The following is an 11,772-nucleotide window of genomic DNA, read 5'->3' on the forward strand; positions in this document are numbered from 1 at the left end:
ATACATTTTTTCAATTTGGTACATTTGTGAAGCATTCTCTAATACACATTTAACATTCACAGGATTTTAACAAAAGATTTATATGCAAGATGTTTAACAGACCAAGTCTGTGGTGTCTTCTTCACTGGTTTCCGTTGAGACCAGCACACTGCAAAGTTTGGGTTTTCACGTCTGCCCCTCTAAGGAGAGCGTGGGCAGCTGGAGTTACGTTCCTTCTTGCCTTACAGACTTCCACAGGGAAAGCAGAGAAGATGGATGGATGAAAAAGGGGGGTGAATACTTTCTTGAAGGACCCAGTGAACAAATCTACGCCCTCCAGACCTGCTTTCTCTCTCTCCACCTCCACACACTCAGACTCACGCTTTCAGGATTCTACCAGCCAGCCTGTTAGACCTGCTGCTGCACAACTACACACCCTCTGAGTTTATTCACACTCACACACTCACACTCGGGCATGTAGCCATTCACACACAGTACACACGCGAACACACACTTTTGCGTGTGCATATCTTCATTTTTGGAAGGATTCTTGGACTTTTGCACCTCTGTCGCTGGAGCATACCCCGCCTGGAGGTTTTCTGTGTTTGCTGCAGGATTTCCACCGGCGCACGACCAGGTCCTATAGAGCTGTGTCTGATTCAACATCTGATTCAGTGTCTGATACAGGTCCACTGCATCGCTTGTAGCCGGAAGAGTGTGGTGGCTGAGGTGAGTGGAGAGATTGGTTTGAAAACACTGCAGTCTGCCCAGGACGGCGGGACCTCAGCTCTTTGCTGCCTCTCCCTCTTTACTAGCTCTCTGCTGTTACTTCGCCCTGTCTCGTCTCTGGCAACACTATCCTGGCCCTGTGCCACTCTGGTTGGGGCCCTTCACACAGCGAGTGTCTGCACATCTTCATTGCTCTCTGGAGCTGAGTTCCTGCCTCTCAAACACACAGCACCACTCTGAAGACCAGACACACCGCTGTTCGCTATTAACAGTTTCTGTGTTTCAGAGACAGAATGAAGGCATCAAAACATTGAAATAACACACATCTGATTATACCATGTTAAATATTTATGATGACAGGTTTCCACACTCTCTTAACCAGTGTCATGAGGCTGTCCTCTCTAATGCTGAAGACATTCTCACCTATGAGCACCTGAAAGAGATGAGAGTTCTGAGCGGAAACTATTTCCTGAGATGGCAAATAAATGTAATTATGTTATTGTACTGTATTTTTTATCTTCTTCATTGTATTATTATTATTATTATTATTATAGTTTTGAAGTCAGTTCATTCATTGGTTATCAGGATTTACTATTTATATTCGTCTTAGATACAACGTGACAAACCTTTATACAATCATGCATTCAGTCAGGTGCTTCTACATTTTTGACAGATACTGTACACAGTGCCATATTTTATTTATTCATTCAATTATTCATTAATAGTCCCTACACTCAGGTAAGCCCTGATGTAATTTGACGCTTCACGCGAGAATGTAAATGTGGAGCCAAATTCCCGTCAGTGTGCAGGTTCAGTCCCTCTCCCGCTCTGCATCTCCTGCTGCCACGCTAGTGAAAGTGCTCCACCAAACACAGTGAATACCACAGACACCACGAACACAGCAAATACCACAGACTCTGCAAACACAGCAAATACCACAGACACCACGAACACAGCAAATACCACAGACTCTGCAAACACAGCAAATACCACAGACAGTTAATACCACAGACACCACGAACACAGCAAATACCACAGACTCTGCAAACACAGCAAATACCACAGACAGTTAATACCACAGACACCACGAACACAGCAAATACCACAGACTCTGCAAACACAGCAAATACCACAGACTCTGCAAACACAGTTAATACCACAGGCACCACAAACACAGCGAATACCACAGACACCGCAAACACAGCGAATACCACAGACACCGCAAACACAGCGAATACCACAGACACCGCAAACACAGCGAATACCACAGACACCGCAAACACAGCGAATACCACAGACACCGCAAACACAGTGAATACTAGACACCAAAAACACAGGGAATACCACAGACACTGAGAACACAGCGAAAACCACAGACACTGCAAACACAATGAATACCACAGACACTGCAAACACAGCAAATACCATAGACACAATGAACACAGCGAATACCACAGACACCACGAAAACAGCGAATACCATAAACACAGTGAGTACTGAGAAAACCATAAATATCGCAAATACCGTAAACACAGTGAATTCTGCAAACATTGTGAATACCGTAAATGCCATGAACAAAGTAAATACAGTGAATACCACAAATACCATGAATATAGTAAATACCCTGAACACCGCAAGCAGCAAATACCATGAATGCTGCAGATACAGCGAATACTGTGAACACAGTGAATACCGTGAACACCAGAAATACCACGAATATCACAAATACAGAATCAGTGAATACCGTGAATACCGCGAACACAGCCAATACCGTGAACATAGTGAATACCATGAATACTGCAAATACCGCGAACACAGCAAATACCACAAACATAGCGAAAACCATGAACAGTGTGAACAGCGTGAACACAGCGAATACCCCGGGGACTTGGACCACACTGGACCACACAGCACACAGAGCAGTACGAGTCGACATTAGATGGAATGGGCGGCCTGCTCCGCCTCTCTTTAGGAGCACAAACATGATTATTAATGGAGGAGAGGGAAACGCTGTGGACAGGCTGTTGGTGTGTTCAAGACATTCATGAAAAAATGATTCGCTTGGATGTATAAATTTAATATCTAGTGCAGTTCAAAACACGTTTAATGATGGTAACCTTATCTCTAGAGTTTGTGTGTGTGTGTTTTTGTATTTGCATGTGCATTAATACCTGGCTCCCGCATATTTAAATAATGCATGTTGGCAAGTGTGAGTTTAACAACCAATTTCACATCAACTGGGATAATCCTTTATGAAGCAGTAAAATGGTATTCTGGAGTAGAAGCTGACATGCAGAGGTGACTTGTAGAGGCAGCAGGAGAGACCGAAGGGGTCGAGAACCAGGGAGAAATGGGAACTCGGGTGGACTCGTCGTCCCTTTTAATCCCCTCAAAGCCTTTATCCTCTAACCCAGAGCACACTGACTTTGCCTTTTGAGTGGGGGACAGGCTGTTCTTAGGAGATTACGCTGGGCTGTGTACTACAAACATTATGAAGTCGTTTGGTTGCAGTTTGATCATGGTGACAGACATATGAGCCACACCTTTGTTAAGTGTGACATCATGATGATTTTGTGTTTGTGATCAGCCTCTCTGGTGCGTTCAGTTAAAAACAGTGTTGGGCAGGAGCGTGTAGGCCTCAGGAGCACCGGGGGAAGGTTCTGCCCTTCTTACCCTAATGGGTCCTGCTACAGCTCACTGTGAGAGGCCAAGTCAGGAGCTGGTGGTGGGACCTTCCACCTGACATGGGGTGTGGCTTCATATGCAGGGGAGGGGCTTAAACTACATGGGTGGAGCTAATAGTAACCGGTATGGGCATGCGGACACCTGCAGTCATGCTGCTGATGCCTGTCAGGGGACCATGCACCATCTGTGGTCTGGAAACCAGCCGATGGGGGTGGGGTGGGATGGTTAGCAACTCTAACTATTGATGCCAGAAAGTGCTAGAGCTGATCGTGGCTCTGGGTTTGTCACTGAGGGCTGTGATAAATGTAAAAGGGGGTTTTACAAGCCGTGCCCTTTTAGCTCTGGTTTGAAAGGCTGTGTTGTTGCCATAGCAATACTAGGGTTCTACGTGCAGCAGCTCCTGATGGAGGGCTTTGTGAAGGCATGGCGCCCTCCTGCTCTATGTGTTATCTGCAAACCTTTGAATGGATGTGAAATCCTTCAATCTTCCATAGCGTTGAGAGGCAGGCGTGTTAAGCCGCAGTGCTGCACCATTAGACCAGGCCACTCCATTAAAACATGTTCCGTTTTGTTCCCACACTGGAGACCTTTGAGTGATGTGATGACAGTGTGTGTTAATGAAGTGTGTATTAACACACACAATCAGGCAACTTTTATATTCCTCTGTCTCTGCGTATCATCTTTGTAGAGATGAGTGTATCCATCTGTAAAATTAAATGCCAGAATCCACCTTCTGTTTAATTATGCTGGTGCTGTGTGTTAAGGTTGACTCACTGTTCACTGTCTGCAGGTACTGTGTGTTAAGGTTGACTCACTGTTCACTGTCTCTGCTGGTGCTGTGTGTTAAGGTTGATTCACTGTTCACTGTCTCTGCTGGTGCTGTGTGTTAAGGTTGACTCACTGTTCACTGTCTCTGCTGGTGCTGTGTGTTAAGGTTGACTCACTGTTCACTGTCTCTGCTGGTGCGGTGTGTTAAGGTTGATTCACTGTTCACTGTCTCTGCTGGTGCTGTGTGTTAAGGTTGACTCACTGTTCACTGTCTCTGTTTTTCATCTCTCTGTCATCTCATGTCCTGCTCTGGGTAGGATTTGGGTTTCTAAAAGGAAAAGTCCATGCTGTGGTTTCTCAGCTCTCCTTTGATACTGATGTTTGTTTGATGTTACTGATGTGTGGATGATGGATGAGTCTCAGTATTTAACCCTTAATGCTGGGGAGGGACGTCTCCTGAGCAGTTAGTTATGATGGACAGTTTCTTCATCCACTGCCCTTTAAAAGAATCTTGTCTGTAACCTTGATTAGCATATATAGCCTTGGGACACATCACTCACCAGCCTGAAAATCATTCCCTAAAATATAAAAGGAAAATTACCATCCATCCAGGTGGAACAATAATCTGAATATAGATTGACTACTTCTAGATTGAATACTTCTATATTACATATCTATACCCACCTAATTACACACACACACACACACACACACACACACACACACACACACACACACACACACACACACACACACACACACACACACACACACACACACACACACACAGCTGAGTGGGAGGTGTGAATTAGTCGTACAGTATGTTATCCTATCTTAATTAACACTGAATATATAATGACCAAACTTAAATATGTTTTACTGTTCAAAGAAAGCAGCTGGTTCATTAAGAGGTGACAGGTGGATGTAGTGATTCCACCATTCTGCACCAGGGCTGCTGGTGATAACTTCCTTCTACGTGTTCTTCATACCGCCAGCCAATCTCTAATCTGCTGATGGCTTGTCCCATTTGGTAGGGAGAATCCAGCAGGTCTCTGGCTTTTGTGACTTCTTAGGTTCAGGTTTTGAGAAATGCAGCATTTACACATCAGTAGATTACTGCGCAGACATTACATACTACTGCGCAGACATTACATACTACATACTACTGCACAGACATTACATACTACATACTACTGCACAGACATTTTAAACCTATTCACTTGTCGGAGCTTTGAATCATATGCACAGTATCTAACAGGAAAGTGCATGAAACAGGCCATAGTTGGAAAACAGGTATGTACGTGTAGCTTCAGTTTATTATCAGCGTTACATGAGAACCCAGTAAAATGAACACTGGTGTGTTGAATTTCACTGCTCTCCCTACTCATATACCTATGTTCAGTCATCCACGGACACATCAGTTAAATATATGGAATACTTATATAATAGAGGGGTGTGACGAATTTTACAGGACAGCACAAATTAAATGACAATAAAAAAACCCATTAAAATATTTTCATTATTTACTAAAAACTGGTTTCATATCTGTATCTAACTTTTTGCTGTTGAATTTTTGGGTGTGATGTTTTTCAAACGTGACTATTGCCCCTCTGGTCTGCTCTGTTGGCCCACTGGTGTCAGGCCGAGACGCGCAGTGTGTTGCCCAGGAGGCTAAATATGATATAATTGTTTGAGATTACACTCAGAGAACATCAGATACACATGACCTGATATTTGAAAGTGTTTCTCTATATATCGCATTCCGATATTGATCAGTTCCTCTCCCTCTCTCCCTCTCTCTCTCCCTCTCTCTCTCTCTCTCTGTTAGATAAAAGAGCACAAGAGACACAGCTGAAAAATGTGACGCTGGACATCATCACAGGATATCAGGCCAGAGAGAAATTGCTGCAAGAGCTGAGATAAGAGAGAGAGAGAGAGAGAGAGAGAGAGAGAGAGAGAGAGAAAGAGAGAGAGAGAGAAGAGAAACGGAGGAGAAGAGAGAGAGACAGCATGGATTATTGCTCTGTGTGGATCTTTGTCCTGTCTATCACATTCTCCTCTCAGGGTGTTTCTGCACAAGCTGAAGGTATTGAACACCCTCATCCTCCCCTGACTCCTCATGTACACCAAATACACCAGTTGCATTTACTTAAAAGACCTTTGTCTTCAATGAAAAAACTTTTGTGTTGTGTTTATTCAGGGAAAACATTACCTTTGAATGGGCTTCAATTAAACTACATCCAACAAGAAGTTATTTTTCACATTTTAGAACTCCTGTCCTTTGAATGCCAGCCAGACGTTTTTAGGGAGTAGTTCCTGAAATATTTCCCTCGCGTTCATGTCCATATGGACATCTGTCTACTTTACCTACAGGTAGTGTTGGAACAGACAGTCTAACCTTATCTGTCTGCCTTTCCTGTCAGCAGATGTCTTTCCTATGGGCATCTGAATGCCTTCTGTGGGTGTACAATTCTGACACTTCCAGTTGAACTGATCCTTCACTGTAAATCATGCCTGCTCCTGCCTTCTGTCAGCCTGACGAGAACGAGATGCCCGAAACACTTTAAATGCACATTGTGTCTTCAAGCCTGAGAAGTTCTTCCTACCTGTTTATGCATGCCTTTCGTGTGTGTGTGTGTGTGTGTGTGTGTGTGTATGAAGAATGATTTTTAACCTCCATACATAAAGTGCAGTATTTCTGGAATTTACTACGCCTAGCAGAAAACATCACGTGAAAGTAAACACTCCAAATACTCCAACCACTCTAAACACTCAGCGTTTTCTGCAGGCCTAGGAAAGGATTTGTAGTGAAGAGCAGTTTAGTTCAACATTCATCTGTGTCTGAATCTACTGTGCTTGTTTCACTGGTGTTGTATGGCGTGTGATCCCGGTACATTAAAGTCTTAATGATGAGCTGAGTAATTTAAATCTGGATATGAAGACATTTACTTTAATCCCTGCCAAAGCTGTAATGCCAATTTAGTGAATCTAAGTTATTAAACTCTTATATTAAATTTGCCTTTGCGTGAAGCACTGATCTTGTCGAGTGTGGTGTTATGGAAGTGTGTGTAGCGGTGTAGACGTGTCCCCCAGCAGTGCTACAGGCCCTGCTGCTGATCTGTCTGTTGTGGTGTGTGAGACGGAGACTGTGTCTTCACCCCATCACTGATGTGGTATGCTGCGGTCGTCCCTCGTTCCTGCTGTCAGCACTCATCCCCGACAGCCATCTTGGCATCGAGGAGTGAGGGGTTGACGTGCGGAGGGGACACGGGCGGCTGGGTCTCACCACAAGTCCAGGCCCGCCGAAGAGTGTGTCCGGGTTAACCGCACACTGATGGAGGGAGGGAGGGGAGGAGTTATGTGTGGATGGAGAGACACATGGAGACAGTTGTAGCATAAGAGGCCTGGGTTCTGGATTCATTCTGTGTTCTGGGTTCATTCTGCTGAGTCATACGGCCTAGTTGAGATTCTGCACATCTGCTTTCCGTGTCTGAACTCAGACAGACAGTCAGAGACAAAGCAGGTCTGTCTGCCTCAGCTGTGTTTCTACTTCACCTGCACCCGGGTCGACGTGTCTGGGTCCAAATGTGCCCCCAGCACATGTTTATCACAACCTCGTGGTTGACGGGGCTTTTAGGCCGAGCTTTCTCACAGACAGGAGACAACGTTCACCACACCCTTGTGTTGGCCGGGGCTTTCTGTGGGGCTTTCACACACACAGGAGACTCTCTGGAAGGCTCTGGAAGCGTCTGGGAAGTTTCACACTGTGTTATAGTCCCTTCTCCTAAAGTTGCACACACAAAGGTCAAAGTATAGATATTACAGTAAAAGAATTTACTGAGACTGAGAAATATTGTATAAGGTGGTCGCCTGCCTGTTTTAAATGCCAAAGTTGAAAATGGCATTGGAGGGGGGGTGGATGGTGGGGAGGTGGAGGGGGGTGTAGGGTGGGGAGGTGGAGGGGGGGTGTAGGGTGGGGAGGTAGAGGGGGGTGTAGGGTGGGGAGGTGGAGGGGGGGTGTAGGGTGGGGAGGTGGAGGGGGGTGGAGGGTGGGGAGGTGGAGGGGGGGTGGAGGGTGGGGAGGTGGAGGGGGGGTGTAGGGTGGGGAGGTGGAGGGGAGGTGGAGGGTGGGGAGGTGGATGGAGGGTGGAGGGTGGAGGGTGGGGAGGTGGAGGGGGGGTGTAGGGTGTAGGGTGGGGAGGTGGATGGAGGGTGGAGGGTGGAGGGTGGGGAGGTGGAGGCTGTAGTCAGACTCCTGCTGCCCCTTCAGTGTGGGCGTCTACAATAGAACATCATCACCTTCTCTTTTTGGTCTGGCTCTTCGATATCTGCTGGTGTTGCCATTAATCTCCTACTGGTAAAGAATAGGAATTAGACTGATTATGGCATTTTAGGTGTGACATGGAATTTTGTTATTTTATTTTTTGTGGAATATTTTATCCTGGTTTACCATAATGCAGAGCAGAAACAACAGGATATAGAAATTCTGTGCGTTCATATTGATGAGTTTTGGCTCAATTCATTTTAGATTTTTAACTGCGATATGTTAATGCACAAATTGGAGTGTTTCTGGCCGTTCTAATATCACCATATTGATTCTCTCTTAGATTGTTTAAGGTATACTGCCATCTAGCGGTGATTTTAAGCATCACCCTTTAAAATTGACGAACTAAGCACAGGAATTTTTTATTGGTGGTTCCTAATTTGATAAAACTTCAAGTACAGTCATTAGAACACTTTACACAGTAAATATAATGACTGATATTCCAGGAGCTCTGGGCACGGAGCTGCCTGTTCTCTGATGTGTGTCTGTTCTTCTGCAGAATGTCGCACCGCCATGCCTGCAGACATCGTGTTCTTGGTGGACGAGTCTTGGTCAGTGGGTCCCTCCAGCTTCCGCCAGATTAAAGAGTTTGTGGCTGAAATGATCAGGTCGTTCCGGAGCACCGTGGTGGGCGTGGACGGAGTACGCTTCGGGGTCACTGTGTATGGAGACAACCCCAGGTAGCGTGCATCATATCCTAGATGGGGTCGTAGGTCATGTCTTAAGGGTTCAGACTCCTGTCCAGAACACAGGAGGGACGCTGGGGTTTCGCAGTGCTCCTGGTTCTAAAGACCCTGTTTGTCTGGTACTGCTGGGTGCCTTGTAGAGAGATAGCAGAGCCCTGCTCGCTCCTGGGTTCAGTTACCCATGGGGCGTGCTGAAAAATGAGACTGCTCTCACTGTAGCAGACATTAGCACATAACAGCAGAAATGTAATGTACTGGGATTTGTAAAGCTGTTTTTTTTTTGTTATATTTACAGAATATTGTTGGCTCTTAAATATGACATCTTTCAAATTCTTTATGAAATAAAATATGTTTTGACATTTATCTCAAGGAACTGCAAAATAAACAGTTGAATGAATGTTTGGGTTTTGTGCTCAGACAGGAGCGTGTCCCCAAGATTTTACTTACCTGCTTGAGAACACGTCACCTTGACTGTTTGGAAACAGTGGCGCAAAAAGGGGGTATGCGGCGTATGCGACGCATAGGGGCGCTGCACTAGAGGGGGCGCCAAATTGATGCCAGAAAATTATTTGCCGAGTTGGTGGGGATGGGGGTGGAGTGCGGGGGGCGCCGATAGTATGTTTGCATACACCTCAGAAAGTATGTAGTTGCAACCCTGTTTGGAAATCCTGTACAGTGACTTTACTAAGGAAAATATATTGAGAACTTTTAGCAAACGTCTTTAGGAAGGAACTTTTTAACAAGCTTTACGAGCAGCCCTGGAATATTATGAACATGAATATTAGGGCAAGGTTCTGGTTTAGGAAATCATGACAGGTGGTTTATACAAAAATGTGTATGTACTTAAAATGAGGGACTTTGTGTGTGTGTTTTCGTTTGTGTGTGTGTGTGTGTGTGTGTGTCTGTGTGTGTGTGTTTGTACATCTGTGTGTGTGTGTGTGTTTGTACATCCGTGTGTGTGTATGTGTGTGTCTCTGCCACCAGGATGCGGATTGCTTTGACAGATTACTCCACCCTGGAGGAGGTGCTGAGGGCTGTGGATGACCTCACGTACGAGGGCGGAGCCAGCCGCACAGGCCTGGCGCTCGAATTCCTGGTGGAGTCCGTCTTTGGCCCAGCCATCGTCCGGGACAACACTCCAAAGGTGTGACTAAAAGCTCAGAGACCAAAGAAGGCCCGCAGAGATCAAATGTTCTCCACAACATGCTTTCATTTACCTCTGTAATATCACCTGAGGAGCTCAGTTTAAAATATGTCTGGGGAGTGAGTGCTGAATGTTGGACTTTTCAGTAGATTTCCATTCTATTCAGTACGTCTCATCTATAGCTACCTGTTTCTGTTTACTATAGAAAATGAATCGACAGGCTACACAACTGGCTCACGGTTGGACTAGTTAGAGGGTGAGTGGTGGAGCACTAGTTAGAGGGTGAGTGGTGGAACACTAGTTAGAGGGTGAGTGGTGGAGCACTAGTTAGAGAGTGAGTGGTGGAGCACTAGTTAGAGGTTGAGTGGTGGAGCACTAGTTAGAGGGTGAGTGGTGGAGCACTAGTTAGAGAGTGAGTGGTGGAGCACTAGTTAGAGGGTGAGTGGTGGAGCACTAGTTAGAGGGTGAGTGGTGGAGCACTAGTTAGAGAGTGAGTGGTGGAGCACTAGTTAGATGGTGAGTGGTGGAACACTAGTTAGAGGGTGAGTGGTGGAGCACTAGTTAGAGAGTGAGTGGTGGAGCACTAGTTAGAGGGTGAGTGGTGGAGCACTAGTTAGAGGGTGAGTGGTGGAGCACTAGTTAGAGGGTGAGTGGTGGAGCACTAGTTAGAGGGTGAGTGGTGGAGCACTAGTTAGTGGGTGAGTGGTGGAGCACTAGTTAGAGGGTGAGTGATGGAGCCCTAGTTAGAGGGTGAGTGGTGGAGCACTAGTTAGTGGGTGAGTGGTGGAGCACTAGTTAGAGGGTGAGTGGTGGAACACTAGTTAGATGGTGAGTGGTGGAGCACTAGTTAGAGGGTGAGTGGTGGAGCACTAGTTAGAGGGTGAGTGGTGGAACACTAGTTAGATGGTGAGTGGTGGAGCACTAGTTAGAGGGTGAGTGGTGGAGCACTAGTTAGAGGGTGAGTGGTGGAGCACTAGTTAGAGGGTGAGTGGTGGAGCACTAGTTAGAGGGTGAGTGATGGAGCACTAGTTAGAGGGTGAGTGGTGGAGCACTAGTTAGAGTTTGAGTGGTGGAGCACTAGTTAGAGGGTGAGTGGTGGAGCACTAGTTAGAGGGTGAGTGGTGAAGCACTAGTTAGAGGGTGAGTGGTGGAACACTAGTTAGAGGGTGAGTGGTGGAACACTAGTTAGAGGGTGAGTGGTGGAGCACTAGTTAGAGGGTGAGTGGTGGAACACTAGTTAGAGGGTGAGTGGTGGAGCACTAGTTAGAGGGTGAGTGGTGGAGCACTAGTTAGAGGTTGAGTGGTGGAACACTAGTTAGAGGGTGAGTGGTGGAGCACTAGTTAGAGGGTGAGTGGTGGAACACTAGTTAGAATGTGAGTGGTGGAACACTAGTTAGAGGGTGAGTGGTGGAGCACTAGTTAGAGGGTGAGTGGTGGAACACTAGTTAGAGGGTGAG

General features: G+C 46.1%; 1 protein-coding gene across 3 annotated transcripts in view; it reads left to right on the plus strand.

Moving 5' to 3' along the window:
- The first annotated feature begins 257 nt into the window (after positions 1-257).
- col7a1l (collagen type VII alpha 1-like) overlaps positions 258-11,772 on the plus strand; it is a 59,200-nt gene continuing 47,685 nt past the window's right edge. For 2 of the 3 annotated variants that reach the window (XM_077005358.1, XM_077005359.1), the window contains exons 1-4: positions 259-708; positions 5,990-6,247; positions 8,985-9,165; positions 10,156-10,315. In XM_077005358.1, the coding sequence (XP_076861473.1) occupies positions 6,172-6,247; positions 8,985-9,165; positions 10,156-10,315 (417 nt within the window). In that variant the 5' untranslated portion in view covers positions 259-708; positions 5,990-6,171. Of the gene's footprint in view, positions 709-5,989; positions 6,248-8,984; positions 9,166-10,155; positions 10,316-11,772 lie in introns of all 3 variants that reach the window. The other variant, XR_013130826.1, reaches the window with a different exon arrangement.

The sequence above is a fragment of the Brachyhypopomus gauderio genome, chromosome 5, assembly GCF_052324685.1.
Source record: "Brachyhypopomus gauderio isolate BG-103 chromosome 5, BGAUD_0.2, whole genome shotgun sequence".
In the NCBI taxonomy this organism is placed as follows: domain Eukaryota; kingdom Metazoa; phylum Chordata; class Actinopteri; order Gymnotiformes; family Hypopomidae; genus Brachyhypopomus; species Brachyhypopomus gauderio.